Raw genomic sequence first — 20,028 nt, forward strand, 5'->3', positions numbered from 1 at the left:
TATTACTTTCAGATAATACATTTTCCTATAGCTGTGTCTTGGAAGGAGCTGGAAATGATTTAGCTGGAGTTGATGATCTACACTCTTCAGTAAAGAAGTAGAGCTACCAAGTTCTGTGTTTACCTCTACTGAAAAAACTTCCCACTGGAATATTGAGGAACAATTACGTTACACTGTACAGGTTTCATCTAGTACTATATGATTGTTACAAGGTGAGGAAAACTTAGCCATGCTGGATGAGTCAGAGAAACATAATTTCCATAAAGAGAGAGAGGTGTGGTGGTGGTGGTGGTGGTGGTTTTTTCTCCAAAAGGTAAAATTAAAAACAGGCAGCTTACAATTTAAATGGAAAAGCAGGAAGTCTCACTATGAAAACGAACTTTTGCCAGGAGATGTGAGCTGCTTTTTCCATTGTACTCGTTGTTGTTTAAAATAGACAAGCCCTGTTAGTTTTCTGCTTCTTTCCATTATTAGAACGTCTGTTTTTCTGCGAGGGATCTTACGAACATTTCACCGGTCAAGCTTCTGATAAAGAGGGTCTTCTCTTTTTATTCCCCTTTTTTTAATGTTGAAAACTACAAGCCAAGTTTTTTTGTTTTGTTTTTTTAAAGGAACTTTAGAGGTGAAAACATGTCAGTAATAATTGTATTACAGCAGTTCTTAGAATCCCCAGACAGATCAGGACCCCACTGTACTAAGTACTATCCTGTTACAGGCCCTAGTCCAGGGGTTGGCAGCCTTTCAGAAGTGGTGTGCGAAGTCTTCATTCACTCACTCTAATTTAAGGTTTCGCATGCCAGTAATACATTTTAACGTTTTTAGAAGATCTCTTTCTACCAGTCTATAATATATAACTAAACTATTGTTGTCTGTAAAGTAAATTAAGGTTTTTAAAATGTTTAAGAAGCTTCATTTAAAATTAAATTAAAATGCAGAGCCCCACCAGGACCTGGGCAGCGTGAGTGCCACTGAAAATCAGCTCGTGTGCCATCTTTTGCAAACGTGCCACAGGTTGCCTACCCCTGCCCTAGTCCTTCATTGTGGTACAAGTGGGCACGGCTGTCCACCACCTATGCAGATCGCATTGCAAGTTTGGGGCTGTAGAATAAAAATGATCCTTATCTGAAAGAACACAGTGTAACCTTCTTACCTGATTAGAATGGGAAGCCTTAGGTGGATACTAGTAATCTTTCTTTACTGTTTTTCCATTCAAAATTCTTCTCCCTATCTTGCTAAAATATGACTTCTCCTCCAGAGGAAGAACAATGAATATTACTGTCATCAGTACACTTGTCCTGTTTTTCAGTAGTGATTTCCTCCGACGCCTACCCCCTATAACCACCCATTGCATTTGCTATGATTTCCTTCCCCTCCAGGGAATAAATGGGTCCTTAATAGTCAAAACGACAATGTATGTTTGTTTCATGGAAATAGAATATTTCAGTCTCCAGAAGGTTAAGTTTGAATTCCTAACCAAAGACCTTTTATGTTGTTTTTTTTCTGTCCTAGTCACAGTTTCCTGTGGAAAATAATTAAAATGACAGAATTGCTTTAAATAGGGATGTTTTTAGCTGTAGCAGAATACCAGCAGAACATGGGCCCATTGAACAAGAAACACAGCTGTCTCTTAAAAAAAAAAAAAAAAAAAAAAAAAAAAAATTCAGTCCATCAAAGCAATATTTTATTGGTTTCCTGGAGTGTATTTGTTTCTTTGTGAAAGCTAGATGGAGTCATAAAGAAAGAGCAAAGATTTGTTAAAGTTGTTCCAAATATGCACGACAGCATTATATGGCTTAGCTAGGATTGGATCTGGGGAATCACATAAACATTACCTTTTTGGCGAGTAATTTCCGTTGAAGAAAACACCAACGTTGGCTGTGGAACACACCTGTTGTAAAAGCTCTAAGATGAAACTGAGTTGTACTAAATCTACAGCGGATTAGGAAAAAAGAGCACATTATTGCTTGAGTTTGGGTTTTTTTAAAAAAATCAGTGTAATCATGTAGTATAAAGTAGTACAATTTAAAACTTGCATATGTTACTTCTAGAGAGATGAGGTGGGTGAAGTAATATCTTTTATTGGACCAATTTCTGTTGGTGCAAGAGACAAGCTTTCAGGTTACATAGAGCTCTTCAGGTTTGTGTAGCTCAAAAACTGGTCTCTTGCACCAACAGAACTTGGTACAATAAAAGATCACTCACCCACCTTGTCTCAGTAATATCCTGGGACCAACACTGCAACAACCACATTACAAATTAAATATGTAAATAGTTAATAGAATGGAAGTATAAGATAGGAGTGAGATGGGATGACTCCACAACTTTGTGTTTTAGAATCTAGGATATTGCCTTGCTCAAATAAGTTTTCTGGCTTTTTCCCACAAACCTAATAACACTGTCCTCACGTAAAATAAATGGTTTGTGTTTTGCTTCTCTTTTTAATAAGGTGGAGTGTCTTGTCTAGTGGTAGAGAATGCAACTCTGAGCCAAACTAGTTTATCATCAAATCTGCCATGACTTCCTCTCTGATCTTGGGCAAGCTGCTTACTCAAACATCTTCTGCCTGACTTTACCCATCTGTAAAATTGTTATATCATGTGTAAGCCTTAATGTTTGTGTGGCACTTTAAGATGCTCAGATGGAAGTCAGTAGAGTGCAAACTATTTTATAATAAAATAATAGCTTGCCAGAATATAGAGGTATTATCTTGTGCTCACACTTTTTTTTTATTGAAGGAGGACATCATAAGTCAGGGCTTGTCTACATGGCAAGTTACCATGTAGCAAGGTGGGGTGTGAATCTACAGCGCATCAGCTTGCTGTACAGTATCATCCTGTGTGGACACTGCTACAGTCCACCTAAAGTCTCAGAGTGCAGCTTGATGTACAGTAGCATTCTAGGACTTTTGCTGTGCCGTAGCAGTTTCCACATAGGATGTTACCATACAGCAAAGTGGTGCACATTCACACCTTGATTTGCCGCACTGTAACTTCTCATGTAGACAAGCCCTAAGGCCCTAGTCACGTAAATACTTATGCCTGTGAATAACTTTGACACACATATGCAGTCTCATTGAATTTAATAGGACTATTTACATCAGTATAGTTGAGCGTATGTGTATGTTTTTATAAGACTAGGATCTAAATCTGATTTCTATTAATTTCTGCATGGATGGAGATCATGGGAGCACATAGTAATTTAAACTCTCTAGTCTTTACTTTTAAGTTTTTTATTCTTTTAATCATTCTTGACAGTTAATGGAAAATGAGTTCTCAGGTAACCAGAATAATGCCTTTAAATTTTATGGATTTAAATTGCTTAAGCCTGTGTCACTTAGTGGATTAAATGTCAGCTTCATAGTTCAAAGGTAGTAAGTTTAAACCTTAAATTTTTATTAAAATTACTAGCAATTATTTTTCCATCAATGCCATTAGAGCTTTAGCATTGCTACTTTTGCTAAATCAAACAAAATCTGACCTAAAATGTTTCACACATTTAAAAAAAAGTTGATTAAAAGTACAATTCAGCCGTATGTAATTTCTCTAAAAACAACCGTGTTAGTAAACAGCCTTTTGAATTGTCATGATAAATAAGACAGAGTTAACTTTCGCTCTCTCTCATCTCTTTCCTGGGGTTAGAACGCCACATGTGAGAGATCCAAATAGATAGTAAAGGGACCAGATTAGTCCAATTTGTGTCTTACATTGGATAAACAAATGGCTCTCTTTTTCTAGCTGTTTTTATAGCGGTCACATCTTGACTAGCAATTGCCAGATTGGACCAGACCCAAGGTCCATCTAGTCCACTGTCTTGTTTTGACTATGGCCAGTGCCATGTGTCAGAATGAAGTGGAAGAACCTTGGCAGTAGACACCTGTGGAATAACCTGGCAACAGGGAAAACTTCTTCTAATCCCCAACAGTTAAAATTTTATTTAAGCCCTGAAGTATGAGAGTTTAATATTCCTTCCAAACTCTTGGTGGGTGTAACTCTGGAAATTGTTGCCATCCATACAAATGCCCAGTCCCTTTTTGAATCCTAATAAGTGTTATCTTCTGGCAGTGAGTTCCAAAAGCTGATTGTACATTGCAAGGGAGAAGTACTACTTTTGTGAGTTAAAAATGTGCTGCCTTTTATTCCAGGGAATGTCCCCTTGTTCTTTTGTATGATGAGAGAAGGTGAACAGAAGAACCTGCTCTATCTTGTCTGTACTATTCATTGTTTGGGCCTCACAGAATGAATCTGTTCATTTCAAACACACACACTCTGGGATTTTCATTTGTTCTTCTGCCCCATGTCACTGTCTCTCTTTACCCAACCTATTAGTGTATCATTCTTACCGTGTATTCTTTAGGTCCTGCTTTGTTTTTTTTTCTTTTCTCCTTGCTTTACCCTACTGCCAAAAACCTACCTTATTGATTGCACCTCTCTCTCTGTTTGTATAATTTTTCCTGCTTCTCAGGGCTTTTTCCCCTTCTTTGCCTTCTCTGGTTCCTTGTTCATGTTACCGTCTCTTCTTGATCCTCCTCGTCTTGTGCTGATTTGGCTTGGCTTACGAAGAATGGGAATGGTGTAGGCACTGATTCTCTTTTCTCAAAGTCTCACATTCTTTCTCTCCATTCCTTCACTTACCTTTCTGTCTCTTTGTCCTCCACTGCAGTCAGGGCCCCTACTAGTCCCAAGATCTACCAGTGAAAACTGTTGTCAGGTCAGAAGAGCCAATATCTTGGCTTGTTAGCAATCCAGACTGAGGCACGAGCACAGTGCTCTTCTTCACACCTCACATCTCATAGTACAAGAGTAGATGTTGTTTCTCGCCCTCCTACTGCACCTCCCATTGCAGAAGCCTCCTGGCTTGATCTGGTACGCAAGCACAGCAAGGCTATTAAAGGTACCTTATTATTTGTATTAAATAATGTCTAGGAGCTCTAGTTATGGAGCAGGAGCCCACTTTGTACAAACAGAGCTAAAAGATGGTTTCTGAGGGCTTACAAAGAAAGCAGGAGCACAGATGACTAAATGTCCGTGTATTTAGTTCAAATTTGAATAATTCAATTTTTCAGTCGGACCATCCCATTGAAATCATATTCTGTGCTTTCATTATCATTCCTACTAATACTGTTTTTATTATTTGTATTGTGGTAGTAACTAAAGGCCCATTGCACCAAGCTCTGAACAGACATGTAACAAATACAGATAGTCTCTGCCCAAATGAGCTCAGGGTGCGTGTATCACACACTGGGCAGTGCAATCGTGAAAATGTTTGATTTTAAATGCCATATTGGTGGTCACTTGTAGTATGGTCCCAGCAAAGGTATTTCATGACAGTGGAAATGGTACCACTTTTACTTTGAACTTCCACTGGTTTTTAACTAACAGAAATAATACTGTGTGGGATGATTGCAACCGAAGTGCTGAGCTTATACAGAAGGTTTAAAATGATCACTGTTAAACAGGACCAGAAGCCTGCTCATTTTTAATTTTAAACTGTAGTCATGAAGTATAATCTACAAATCCATATTTTTCAGGTTAGTTTAAAAAAGACCTTAATTCTACAATAACTATATATTTCATTAGTTTAATCATAGTTCCGTGTAACTCTCTCTCTTATACCCTAAAACTTAGGTCAATGCCAGACTAGCAGTAGAGTGGACTGCCAGGCAAGGTGCTGGTGTTTAGGTGCTAAGTCTGGTATCTCACTCTCCAGTGTAGCAGTGGCTGGCATAGCTCACTTGTTAGAGCTCACTCTGGCTGTCTGAAAAAGGGGTGTCGATGGGCTATAGAAGGAGCTGCAGCCAAACCTCTGTACATGATCTTGCCAATTTTTAAAAAAATACAAGCACATATGCATTTGTGTAGTTTCTGGCAATACACAGAACTACAAAACACCCCATGGAAATAATTTTATATTAAAACTGCAAAGTACAGTCTTTATTACACTGTGCACTTCTGATGGAAGTGTAACAATATTAGGCTACTAGTGGAAAAATTGTTGGCGTATGTAGGGGACTTGTGTTGTCACTAGCTTCTTCGTCTCCTGAATTGCTCCTTGTCTGAAGTGAAATTATATAGTACAGAACTTCTGACTTCTTTTCTCTCAATAATGAACTTACTATATAATTTCTCCATCGATAGACCATTTTCATTGGCACATTGACCCCAGCAGACATATACAAAAATAAGAGTATTCTAAGATGCTACACATGTACCTTAGTTAGTAGAGAAAAATGTGTAATTGTATTGTTTGGGATGTAGTAAGCAGGCATCGTAAATAAAGATTGTATTGTATATGCACAATGGGTCATAGTTAAAACTGTGCATGCAACCTTAGCTTTTGACATTTTATGCCTTTTAGCGCTTAACTGTACAACTTTAATGTTCTCTCAACCTCATTTTTTGTACAGATTTGTGTGATTAGATAGCTAAACTGCACAATTCAGAAAGATATACTGTGTCTTACTGAATCATGAGTTGCTGGCATGGAACATATGCTGCAAGAAACAGAACGCAGTGAATTTTTCTTTAACCTGAGAACCACTGTTCTTTATTAGGAATCAAAGCAGCTTGTCTCCGTTTGCTAACGGTGGCAGATTACAAACAATGATTTAGCTTTAAAGGTTTCTGATTCTGAAACATTCTAAGGTTTGTTTTGAATGAACTTTGTATTTTTACTTGTGAATTAGCATTATCATTATAACTGGAGTTTGAACTTTGTTTACAGCAAAGAGGATTAATCTATACCATAAATGTCCAGGAGAACAGATCAAATAATATTTAGCTTGGATAAAAGATTATTTTGTTTTAGGGCAGCACTGAATTCAAAGCATGGTTGTTGCACTATATAAAATCACTAACTCTGCAATCTGGGCCACAGTTTTTTGTGCTGAGTTGGGACCATTACGTTTATTGTTTTAAGGTTGTATGTTGACCGTGAGCCATAATCCAAGATATGAACAGCATGTTTTTGTCAAGCACTTCAGTAAATACCCTTCATGCATTTTCTTTTGAGATTGCCATGTTTATCCCCTTATTTTTCCTTGTTCTTGTGTTGCTTTACAGTGGTGGATTTAGTAGCAAACTGAATGGAAATTGCATGCTAAGCACTCACCCAGTGGGCTTCTGTTCAGTCTTACAAGGTTTATCTGAACCTGGCTCTTTCTGACACAAAATAACATTAGTAGCATTACTGTGACTGCAAGATAAAAGAGCTATGAGCCTTTAGGATTAACAAAGTAGAGTGCAAAGCTACAACCTTTGCTCTGAGATTCTGGAACATGTTTTTCCTCTCTTGGATTTGTAGTGTTTAATTTGCCATGGTGAACTGCATTAGGCTTGATTTACCAGTAGTGACATGGATGCTTAGTACAAACTCTAAGATACTGCATGTTACATGTAGAATATTTTGGGTTGGCAAATATCTACAACTGTGTGTCTTGGCTCATTGACTTTTTTTCAACTACTTTATTCCAATAAACATCAGAGGTGAAAGTAAGGCAGTGCGCTGTACCTGGGCGGCCCGGCTTCCCCAGGCAGCAATTTAAAGGGCCTGGGACTCCCAGCAGTGGCTGGAGCCCCAGGCCCTTTAAATTGCTGCCTGAGCCCCACAGCTGGAGCCCTGGGGAAGCGGCAGTGGAGCTCCGAGGATTATTTAAAAAGCCGGGGCTGTCTCTACTGCTACTGCCCCGGGTCCTTTAGACCACTCCCGGAGCCCCTAGCTGCTGTTGCTATTTAAAGGGCTGCAGCGGTAGAAGCAGGGGAGCCCCAGGCCCTTTAAATAGCCTCCAGAGCCCTGGGGTAGCAACAGCAGCTGGGGGCTCTGGCAGTGGTTTAAAGGACCCAGGGCGGTAGCAGCGGCCAAGCCCTGGGCCCTTTAAACTGCTGCCAGAGCCCCCAGCTGCCACTGCTACCCCAGCGGGGGAGGACACTTACCGGTATAGGGTGGGCCGGGGCTGGCTCTGATCCCACCCCCCATCCCTGCCCCTTCTTTCTGAGGTCCTGCCCCTTCCAGGGGCCAGAGACGGCCCCAACCCAGCCCCATACTGGTAAGTCCCTATTTCTACTTTCATCCCAGTAAACATCAAAACTGATTCCAAGAATTTCAGCCAAATTGACTGGTACACTGATAGAATTTCCTCCAGTGCTTATCTTGAATCACTATAAACAAGTTATTAGTTTTGAATTTGGCCTACTATTTCCATTTTTACTTACCTCATTCTGTCTATCTCTTTCATGGGGGTGGGAACAGTGGGTAATCTTTACATACATACACTCTCCTCTCACAAAGGAAATGTATTGAGATCTATTCTTCCCTTCCCTCTTGCTAACTGGCTAAATATCATTAATATGACTATATGCAGTGTTGTTGTAGCCATGTCAGACCCAGGGTATTAGGGAGACAAATTGAATGAGGTAATATCTTTTATTGGACCAACTTCTGTTGGCGAGAGACAAGCTTCCGAGGTTACACAGAGCTCTTCTTCAGGTCTGGGCTTCTGAAGAAGAGCTCTATGTAAGCTCAAAAGCTTCATTCTCTCACCAACAGACGGTGATCCAATAACTGATCTTACATCCACCTTGTCTTGTTAATATGACTAGTCAGCTCTAGTTTTCTCTCTTCTAGTCAATCCCTCTCAATCTCTTTTTTAGTTCCTGGGCATAGTGAAGTAGGAGCTCCCAAAGTGAGACCGAAGTACACCTCTACCCCGATATAATGCTGTTCTCAGGAGCCAAAAAAGTTACCGGGTTATAGGTGAAACCATGTTATATCAAACTTGCTTTGATCCGCTGGAGTGCGCAGCCCCGCTCCCCAGAGCACTGCTTTACCGCGTTGTATCCGAATTCGTGTTATATTGATTCACATTATATCGGCATAGTGGTGTAATTGTGGATGCATTAGCTATATGCTGTAAAGCATCATTTCCAAGGTTGGTAGGACTATATCCAATGATATCAATTAGTTGACCTACAACAGCACTGTGCTTGTTCTAAAAATTCTATCTGAGTGCTGTCTTGAGAAAATGTAATTGCGAGCCAGAGGCAAATCTACACCAGGTTAAAATACCTTTTGATGTTTTGGAAAGGGGTAGTGGTTTGGGGGATGGTTATCTTTGCTTTGGATCTCCCCAGATGGCTGTGTCATGGGATTCTCATGGTATAATCTTAACTCCCTATCAGCCTCTTCAATAAGGGTATGTCTATACAGCCCCACGGCAGTGAGCCTCCAAACCAAGGTAGACAGTCTTGGACTATCTCTCTGAAAATATCTATGTAGACGGTGCTCTGAAGTTGCAGCTTGGGCAGGAACTCAGGTTCTGAAGTCTCCTGGGCTGGGAGGCTTTCCCCCATGGAATGTGTAGACATGTCCTTAGTGTGTCCAAAGCTGAAAAAGGGAAGAAATTCTATCCCATAGACATCCATTGTTCACATTTACTTGGGATAAGGAGCAATTACAATTGCTTCAGAAAAGGAGAAATTTTAAAAAGACTTGCACTTATTAAGTGATGAAATAAACCCAGCACTGCCTGGCTCATTCTCTGATTTCCCCTGAAGAATGTGTTTGAGAGGTTGTATTAAGAGAGCATGTGATTACATTTTTCTGATAACTAATAGTTGTGGAGCTTGTCATAAACTATTGCATAGCATGCTTTGAAAGCAGTTAGACTCTTTCTCAGAGTGTTTTGTTTTGTTTTTTCTCAATAAAACAGTCTTCACAAGGTAGGGGGAACCACATCAACTGACCGGGGAAAAGTATTTCTGTAGAATTAATTGAAATTTAAGGATAAACAGTATTTTTCTTTCTTTGCCCAAGAAAATATTCAAGTCTGATTTCAGGATATTTACTTTGTTTTGACATGTGATGTTGACAATTTGTGTTTGAATGGTTATAAAGCTTTAACTCTTTGAATCTCAATATCTAAATAATTGGTTGATTTCCTGCCTATTTTCTAGCCCCTTCCATAATTTCATGCAACTGTGAACATTTTAATCAATTAAAATGGGGAAATGATTACAAATATGAATATCCATTGAATTTCTAAAATATCTAATTCTGTTGAGTCTAATTATAGAGGAATGCAAGGAGGACATGACCCTGGGCCCTGAATAAATACGTAAAGGATAATTTGGTGGCAGCAAAAACATAATTTATTTTCTCCTTTATTGAAAATATAACCATATTGCATTGTAAAGCCTTGGATAAAGATCAGAGATCATCCCGACAATCGTAAAAGGATTCAACATATCAAAGCAAATTTCTGAATCCTCTGAAGCCCAAAAAAGATCTGATTGGTCGCTGCTATGTAAATTTTCTGAGCCAGGTATCAGCAATCACCAAGTCTGGCAATCTCTAGTGGTGTCTCTTTAGCCTTGTCTACTGTATGAAGTCTGGACGTGGTTGTCAGCAACCCCATTAGTTAACACAATGCTGATCATGGCTTAGCAGTCATCATAGACTAGAATAATGTTGTCAGCATCGTCTTGGTTTAACTGGGGATTTAATTGTGGGTTACGGTCTTAATAGTACTACTGTTAAGATAGTGGTTTATTAACAGTGGCTCCTAAGTGATGACTTATAGTCCAGAGGAGAGAACACAACTTAATTTGCCAATTATATAGGTGGAGATAGAAAATACCCTGGGAAACATTTCTAGTCTCTCATTTGTCACTTTCTAACAATTTAACTCTCATCTTTCCCCATTGCTAGAATTCAGAGTTCATTGGGTCACTGTTATAATGTAGACTAGGTGGCTTGATATCTTGAAATGCAAAGTGGAAAATATGATTTCTTTTCCTATAGCTTTCATGAGGTATTATGTTTCAAATCACAAATTCAAAGGAAACGCAGTACTAATTTGTTCATTTACTCTTGTATGTTAAGAGAACTTGTCTTAGTGCAATTCATGACTAAAAAGAAATAAAATAGTCAGGGCACCCATCATATTACTTTGTGCAAAATTATACAAAACAGATGATGTTGCCCTCACTTAAAACATGTTCCAGTATAGTAGATGACTTTGTCTTCATCTGTGTTGGAAAGCACCTTGCTCCCTATGGGTCCAATTGCAATTGATTAACGCTGTGTAGACTAACAATTTTCAAAGCATTGTATGGGAGATGCATATAAAAAAATCTGTGCTAATCCTATTGTAAACTAGAGTTGTTCATCTGCTTCCCATATACCACTTCTTAAATGTACACTCTAAGATCAGTGAGAGACTAGAGCTCTGATATTGAACTTGGGATATTGAGTTTGATCCAGAAACTACTGGATGAAATTCTATCTTGTGCGTTATTCAGGAAATCAGACTAGATGATCGTAATGGTCCCTCCTAGCCTTAAAATGTATGATGGGATAATTTAGACTATGCAGCGCACTTATAACTTGTCAGTAGATATCCTTATCCAATAGTTCCCTCTGTTGGACTGTTTTAGGTATTACACGTGCAATTTTCACCTTTCTCATTATCCTTTCTCCCCCTAGGTCGTACCGGAAGATACACACTAATAGAAAAATGGAGAGATACAGAGAGGCATTTGGCACCTCATGAAAATCCTATAATTTCATTGAACAAATGGGGACAGTATGCAAGTGATGTGCAGTTAATATTACGCCGCACAGGACCATCCCTCAGCGAGAGGCCAACTTCTGACAGTGTTGCTCGAATACCTGAAAGAACTTTGTACCGACAAAGCTTACCGCCATTAGCCAAGCTAAGGCCTCAGAATGACAAATTAATAAAAAGGAGGGAGCCAAAAAGGAAGTCTTTGACCTTCACTGGGGGTGCAAAAGGGTTAATGGACATTTTTGGGAAAGGTAAAGAATCTGAGTTCAAGCAAAAGGTGCTCAACTGTAAGACAACAGCCGAAGAGTTGAAAAAACTGATCCACCTCCAAACTGAGAAGCTTCAGTCCATTGAGAAGCAGCTGGACTCAAATGAGGCTGAAATCCGATACTGGGAACAGAAATACAATTCCAGCCTGGAAGAGGAAATTATCAAATTTGAGCAGAAAATCAAAAGAAATGAAGTAGAGATTGAAGAGGAAGAGTTCTGGGAAAATGAACTGCAGATTGAGCAAGAAAATGAGAAGCAGCTGAAGGAACAACTCGTGGAGATCGGGCAAAGGATCCTGGAGTGCGAGAGCAAGTTAAAAGACTATATGACTCAAATCCACAGAATGGAGAGTGGCCTTGAAGCAGAGAAGTTGCACCGGGAAGTTCAGGAGTCACAGGTGAATGAAGAAGAGGTCAAAGAGAAGATTGAGAAGGTAAAAGGTGAAATTGATATTCAGGGCCAACAAAGTCTGAGGCTGGAAAATGGCATTAAAGCTGTAGAAAGGTCATTGGGCCAAGCCACCAAAAGATTACAGGTAAGGACACTTTTTCTGCCTGGGGAAAGATAGCAGGTTTAAGTTTTCATTAGTCAAAGATCTGACTGAGCTGGTTAGGGAAAAAAAGGGAAAATCTTCCATGACAATTTTTGTAAAAAATTTGTCTGCCTTTTTTCCATCAGAAGTTTTCAGAATTTCCAATTTTTGGACCAGCCAGTCCTAATCCCATGACATAAGTGATTCTGTCTCATGCCCGTCCCCGTTTTAATTGCCCCTTAGTCTCTCAGGTTAGATGATAAAGATTTTTGTGTTCTTGCTCTTTAAATATTCAGAGGGCTCAATTACTTGAGGAATTAGTGCTGAATGCAGCACAGAACATTTCACCTCTAGTTGCAGATTCACTGGCAGGCAGTAGGGTTTTCAGGAGTCCAATTTTCAACCAGAACACCCAGCCAAAAAGGGGCCCTGTCAGCTCCAGTCACCACTGGTGACTGGGCCATTAAAAGTTCAGTTGTCAAAGGGCTGGCAGGCTCCCTATCTGGCTTTGCGCAGCTCCCCAGAAATAGCAACATGTCCCTGCAGCCCCTAGGCAGAGGTGCTGCCAGGGGGGCTCCACACACTGGGAACTGTGGCCAATGGGAGCTATGGCGGTGGTACCTGTGGCCGGAGGCAGCATGCAGAGCCATCTGGCTGTGCCTCCGCCTAGGAGCTGAGGGATATGCCAGCAGCTTCCTGGGAGCCTTCTGAGGTAGGAGCTGCCCAGAACACACACCCGGAATCCCTGCCCACACCCATGCCCCAGCCCTGAGCCCCTCCTGTACCCCAAACCCCTCATCCCCAGAGCCCACACCCCTTCCCACACCTCAACCCCTACCACCCTCAGCAAGAGCCCCCTCCCATACTGCGAACCCCTAGGCTCCAACCCAGAACCTCCTCCTGGAACCCAAGCCCCTCTTCCCTGGCCCCAGCCCAGAGCCCACACCCCCAGCCTTACCCTCCTCCTGCACCCTACCCCCCTGCCACAGCCTGATGAAAATGAGTGAGTGAGGGTGGGGAAGAGCAAGAGACAGAGGGAGAGGGGATGGAGTGAGCAGGGTGGGGCCTCAGAGAAAGGACAGGGAATGGGTGGGGCAAAGGAATTTGGCAACCATAATTGGTAGTGACCCAAAGTCGTTACCATCTATTGGCTGTTCAGTGACCTGTGTGAAATCACCTGAGTGGTCTGAATTCCTTGTGGATGAGTGTCCACATCCGACATAGGCACTATTACCACCATATTTTATATTATGGTTTGGCAGTATTGGCAGAGGCCTGGACCCTCCTCTTACCCTAAGAATAGTCCCTATTTTAAAGTCAGCATTTGAGTGACATTGGGATAATGAAAGTTGAAGCTTCCACTACCTGTCTGTCCTTTGCCTTTTTGAGGCTGAATCTCTGTCTCTCTAGGGCTGCTCTCCAGAATCTCCCATGAGGATAATATTTAGAGAAAAGATATAGATCCAAAAGTAGTATCAGAGTGGATGTGTTAAAGTAACTAATAGGTTATAAAACAATTGTTTGGAGAATAGTTCTTCCTTTTCCCTACCTGACCTGTATGAGTTCAAGATTCTGTTTTCTGTCTACCTCAGGCAATTATAGAGCCCATATCACCAGAGAATCAAGTCACTGCTTTTTTTATTCCCTGCAAAAGTTAATGATGCCACTTGGACATAAGTAGAGCATGAAATAATGAATATAAATGGGAATCCAGTTTGTAGCAAATAGTGACAAGGGGGGTTACAGTGAGACTGGGAAGCAAATTTCCCTATTCCTGGCATGTCTCATGTCCCAGGCACCCTAGAATTAAGCTACTCAGTTCCAGTTGGTTATAGCCCTGTTATTTATTTTAATATCCTGTATTAAACTGCTGCTGCATACCACAGTGGCTGAGTAGTGTGAAGTGATTCTGCAGTCACTATGTAAAGAACTTTGGGATCCTTAGAATCACTGTACTGGATCCATTTAACCTGTTTTTATTAAATAAAAATATGGTTAACTTGGGCATCTGAAACAAAACACATGAAAACTCTAAGCATCTATGTCTAGCTGCCCATCCCCGGCTTCCAGTGACATTACAAATTATCCTTTTCGTTACTGTGATGCCAGAAGAACCCCCCTTTTTATTTATTTATTTTATTTTATTTTATTTAAATAACAATGCTGATAACATCCACTGAGGCTGACACTGAGTTCAAACTCCCATTCTCGCTCTTTTTCACATGCTGTGGCTGTCTCAAGCAAATTCCTATTAGGCTAAATTTTCAATGCTTGTTTTCAACCTAATGATGATTTTTTTTCCAGAAAGTTTGAGCAAAATCAGTTCAGCTGTGTTTGAGTTATCCTCCTATCTCTTCCGTATATGTTTCTCCATAATCTCAGACTGAAGTGTTAGTACTTGCATAACTAGCTGATTTGAAATTAGAAATTTTAAATGTGGCTTACTTGTTATGGTCTTTGCTGAATAAGGAAGGGAGGAAAACTGGTTCAGTAGTTCTAAGGGTATGAACTTATAAAGTCAGCATTTTCATGTATGCTTGTGAGAATTTCCTAATCACTCTTCTCCCTCTGTATATTTAAGAGTACCTTCAGTCAAGCATATCTGTGATTTAGCAGTTTTCTTTTTTCCTTGTCATTGGCATTTTTAGAAAAGGAAGATTTTAAATGCAAAAAAAAAAAAAGAGCACTGATGCAATGTTTGGTGTGAGACCTCAGGGGAAAAATTTCAAAAGCTCTTAAATGATTTAGGAGCTTAATTCGATGGGACTTTTGAAAATATTACCCTCCAGCACTCAGAAGTTAAGGAATTCCAAAGGCTGAGGTTTATTCACAGTTGGTGTTACCACTTGCATGTTTTTAGCGTCTGCTGATCCTCTTTTTTTTGTTAAATGAATGCCTCAGTGCATTACTGTTTGTGTATTTTATAGGATAGAGTAAATGGGGGGGGTAATATCCATTTTTGGAATTTCCTTACATTTGAGTGCATGATTTCAGAATGTAATATATTAATGTGAGCTGAGACAAAATAATTTCTGAAGAATTTTGGCAAAAATTTGTGAGGTCTTGTTTTCTTAAAACCAGAGCAATTTCGGAAATGTACTTGTCAAACAAGTGCTAGACACTATGTACACCCATAGCAAGAAGCAGTCCCTGCCCAGAAATGCATACAGTCAAAATATACAGAACAAAGGATATAAAGAAAGGAAGCATCATCCCCAGTTTACAGATGGGAAACTAAGGCATGGAGAAATTAAGTGACTTGCCCAAATTATACAAGAAGTAAGTCTGTGGCAGAGCCATAAATTGGAGCCAGATTTTCAGGGTCCAGACCAGTGCCTTAAACAAAAGGTCAGCCTCTGTAGCATTCAGGATCTGGATTATTGGGGCCTCTTGCTTCTGTTGTGCTAAGTTTCTGTTCAGGTGACTTGAGTAGTGCCTGAGAGAGGACAAGGAAGCATATATAAAGATCTGATAACTGTTAACAAGTAGATAGGTCCACATGACTCAGTATCATTTTACTTTTGTAAGTTATGCTGCAAACCATCTTTCAACAAAACAATATCTTAAAAGCTAGTGACTTTCTATTTACCCACCAAAGAAAAAAAAATGACCTGCCCCAGAGACAAATGGATGGATAGACTTTTGAACGTCTGTTCCAGACTTACCCACTTCTAAAAGGACTCAGTTTCCCCCTTTCTGTTTAGGACCGAGAACAAGAACTGGAGCAGCTAACGAAGGAGCTAAGACAAGTAAATCTCCAACAATTTATCCAGCAAACAGGAACAAAGGTCACAGTGCTACCAGCAGACCCTATTGAAGTGGAGGCTTCACACGCACAACTTGAAAGAGGTATACAAATTTGGAAGCTTTGTAAGGAGAAAAAAATACACTTCTCTCTTCCTTTAACACTAATAAATTAAACATCAAATGAACTCTTTATTATCTGCTAGTCCCTCAATATAACTAAATAGCAAGAATATGCTATGTAAGTTCTTTTCCATACATAAAAAAATCTCACATTACATACGTGCGCACGCACACAGACACACACAATGAAATATAATTATAAATATACTCATACAAATTATGTTAGTGGCAATGGTGGAACCACTGTTGTACCTAGCAGGTAACAGAGCTTCTGCTGGGACAGCCCCTGCAGGTCCTCCCTGGACCTTCATCTCAGCCCATCCCTCCCACTTTTTAAACATTTTCTGAAAACACTCCTTTTTTCCCCAAGGCCTTTGTCAACGCCTGTGTAGAGCTCTTCCGCTAATGATGCCATGGTGTTTCTTTTAGGAGGGCAGGGAGTTGGTAGTTTAGGTGCATATCTACATGGGTCCAGCTGTATATGTGCACTGTGTGTGGTGGTGGTGGGGTTATATTTTCAAAGCCAACTAACAAGCAACTCACGTTAAAATGAGTGGCAGTTGTTTTATACAGTAACCTGTGTATATATTCTATGTAAATTATGTTTGTGCTCCACTCAAGCACACTAGTAGGCCAGGGAATAAGTGTATTCGCTAACTGTTATGAATAATATTTAGTAATTATTAAATAAATCATACTAATTATCATCTTTTTTGTGTAGAGACAACATTTCAGTCTGGGTCCCTGAAACGCCCAGGTTCGTCAAGGCAGCTCCCCAGTAATCTTCGAATTCTGCAGAATCCACTGTCGTCTGGTTTTAACCCTGAGGGCATTTATGTATAACAATATATACCTCTTCTGAAGGGGACCTATGAAGGTACCATGGACAGTATAAGTTCCTTCCTTTTTTGATTCTACCAATGATGAATGAAAGAAGCTTTTCCTCTTTAAGCCACCACATGTTGTGTTTCTTCATTCTACACCCCACGTGGAGCCATGCCCCCTGCACTGATGCAAAAGAACAAAGGAACTGTGTAGCTATACAGCTGGCAGTGTTGAGGTTGCTGTCCGATAACTATTGATGCAAAAGCCTTCATTTGTATTATTGCTATTTCAGAAGTATTTAGAAAAGTATTATTCCATATATAGGCATAAATAAAACACTGACTGAGCAGAGTGAAGGAACCTGTTTGCAGCTGGTTTAAGGTTTAATTTATTCCATGCAATCCATGGAGGTGTGAATGTTGACCTTTAGAGTGGTTTTTATTTTATTATTTTAAACTTGTGACTAATTATATAATATCGTATTTCTCAGTCTGACCAGATGACTTTTGTGTATGTATAAATGTCCAGTGTTTCATCACATTAACAATTCACAACCACAGGAGTGTTGTGGGGGTGCTGTATCTTTAAAATAGTCTCTAACCACTGATTTTGTTTGTTACATTTTGGATTATGATGCATCATATCACATCCATTGCTACCTTTTTAGGCTTGAAAGACTTGAAAGTGAGTGTGTGGGACTAGCTTCCTATTGATTCTGCCTTGAATAAATCATTAAAAGATTATGGAATTTAAAGCTGGCTTGGTAAGAATATTTCCAGCATATGATTGAGGATGCACTAGTTACACAGTATTTTATCATATAGAATGTATATTTAAGATATTGTGCCACATTGTGTATGCCTTTTGAGAAAGGAACAATATAAGGGATCTTCATTGTATGTCTTACTAAAAAGGGGTGTGAGGCTTTTCACTGTGTGTGGTTTTTACTCTTTTTTTTCACCAGCCAGGACAGTGTTCTTATTTTCCTGTCAATGTTACTATTCTTAAAAAAAAAAAAAAAAAAAAAAAAAAAAAAGTCCACACACACATCATTTAGCAAAATGATATCTAAAAGAGTTGGGGTGATATCCTGGTCCCATTGAAATTAACAGCAGAATTCCCTTTGAGTTCACTGGGGCCAGGATTTCATTCCTGCTCCCCAAAATGTTATGAAACATGTTTTTCCTTAGATATGCAAGACTATTTCTGTTCAGGGTTTTATAGAGCATGTATTTTACAAGTGAGAGGTAGAAGATAAACATTCACAGATTCACTAGTAAACTTCCATTTATTTTTACAATGTTTTTGAGGTCACCTAGTACAACCAAAAATAAAACAAGGTTTAGACAAAGTGGCTCCCCAGCAGAATGTAAGAGTAAACACGTACAGGTACATCACTTCCAAATAAAGTGCGGTTATGATGCTAGGCCCTGGTCCTGCACTTGGATCAATGCAGTAGACTCCTGAGTCTGTGCTGAACACCACTGGCATCAGTGGGACTGCTTCATGATGACCTGAGGGTCCAACTGCATGGATCTGATTACAGAATCTGGGCCTTATGTATTGCATTTGGACTGTCTATTATAACAGTACCAGATATTGGCATCGCATGCCTGCAGATCCCTTTGACTTCAGTGGGAGCCATGCCTGTGCATCCAGTGCAGAATTTAGCCCTTGGGGTTCCCAGAAATCAAAATCTTGAGGGAGAATCCTGATTCCATTGAAGTTAATGGCAGAACTTCTTTTGACTTTAGTGGGATCAGGATTTCATCCCTGGTGAGTAAAAACCCAAGCTTTAATTACTGAAGAATAATACTTCAGAAATCTTATTTTTAAAATATAGATGTTCCTGCTTGGATTTACTTGTGCCCAGATAAATACTAAATTAATTTTCTTGTTTTAAAAGGGACCATGAATTTCCACATCAGAACTGTAACTCAAAGTTTGAAGGATACAGCGTGAGATGAAAGAATCACCATTAAATGAATTTTTTCGTTTCTTTTTATTAATAGCACCATAAATACTAAAAATGCTGCTGTATTTAGACTAACAGCAACTTCAAATGAGGCTGTGAAAATATAAAGGATCTTTCAAAACAGACTCAGTTCAGAAACAAAAATTCATTATCTACGTCTCTTTACTTGTGAACAACCTGGTAAATGTGCTGCTCTAGCCTAAAGAATCTTTCCCACACGCAGTTATTGGTGAGTCTGTGCTCATGTATGTTTGTGCCCATAACCTTTTTCTTATATAGAAATGTATTTGATAATTAATAAAAGACAAATAATTTGGAGATTATACTGTGTTCAAGGGGCATATACCTTACTTTCCAGGTCCAATTTTGCCAAACAAGTGGCCCAATCTGGCAGGATACTTAATATCCTCAACTCCCTTAGAAGTCAATAGGAGTTGAGGCAGTTGGCGCTTTTGCAATATGAGGCCCAAATTGCATTGCATAGCAAAGATCCTATGTCACTTAATCACAAAGAAAAGTTTAATCAAATCTTTGCTGCATACTGATATAAAGGATTGTTAAAGCAGATAAATGTATTTATCCTGAAATATTCCGTTATGCAGTAAGGGTCTGATCCAACTCCCATTGAGCTCTGTGAGTGCTAAGATCATAAGAATTATGTGTCGTCTTGTGCTTTAAGGGTGGAGGGGTGAGAAAACTCAGGGTTTTGGATGACTCAAGATGTTGTTCCAGTAATGAAATTTGGAGCCTTTCCCCTTAATTTAGTGGCTTAAATTTAGCATAGATTGGTGGTGACTGCTGTTTGGCAGAGAGGTCAAACACTAAGGTGGGTTTGGAGACTACCATCCCATCTTTTACTCTCTCCAGGTTAAAGCTGAAGAACATCATGAGGGCATCTGAAGAGCTTTCGTTGCTTCTGTCCACCAGGAGGGTAAACAGAACAGCTGGTGCTCCAGGGCTTCTGTTAGTAAGGCAAAAAATTCACTGAAATGTTTTTTT

General features: G+C 39.7%; 1 protein-coding gene across 1 annotated transcript in view; it reads left to right on the plus strand.

Annotated features, from left to right (window-relative positions):
• The window catches only part of RASSF8 (Ras association domain family member 8), a 146,115-nt gene extending 126,791 nt beyond the window's left edge, over positions 1–19,324 (plus strand). Inside the window, exons 3-5 of the mRNA XM_032767266.2 lie at positions 11,479–12,365; positions 16,067–16,211; positions 16,951–19,324. Coding sequence (XP_032623157.1) covers positions 11,479–12,365; positions 16,067–16,211; positions 16,951–17,072 — 1,154 coding nt within the window. The 3' untranslated portion in view covers positions 17,073–19,324. The remainder of the gene's footprint in view (positions 1–11,478; positions 12,366–16,066; positions 16,212–16,950) is intronic.
• The last annotated feature ends 704 nt before the right edge of the window (positions 19,325–20,028 follow it).

This window comes from Chelonoidis abingdonii, chromosome 1 (genome assembly GCF_003597395.2).
Source record: "Chelonoidis abingdonii isolate Lonesome George chromosome 1, CheloAbing_2.0, whole genome shotgun sequence".
In the NCBI taxonomy this organism is placed as follows: domain Eukaryota; kingdom Metazoa; phylum Chordata; order Testudines; family Testudinidae; genus Chelonoidis; species Chelonoidis abingdonii.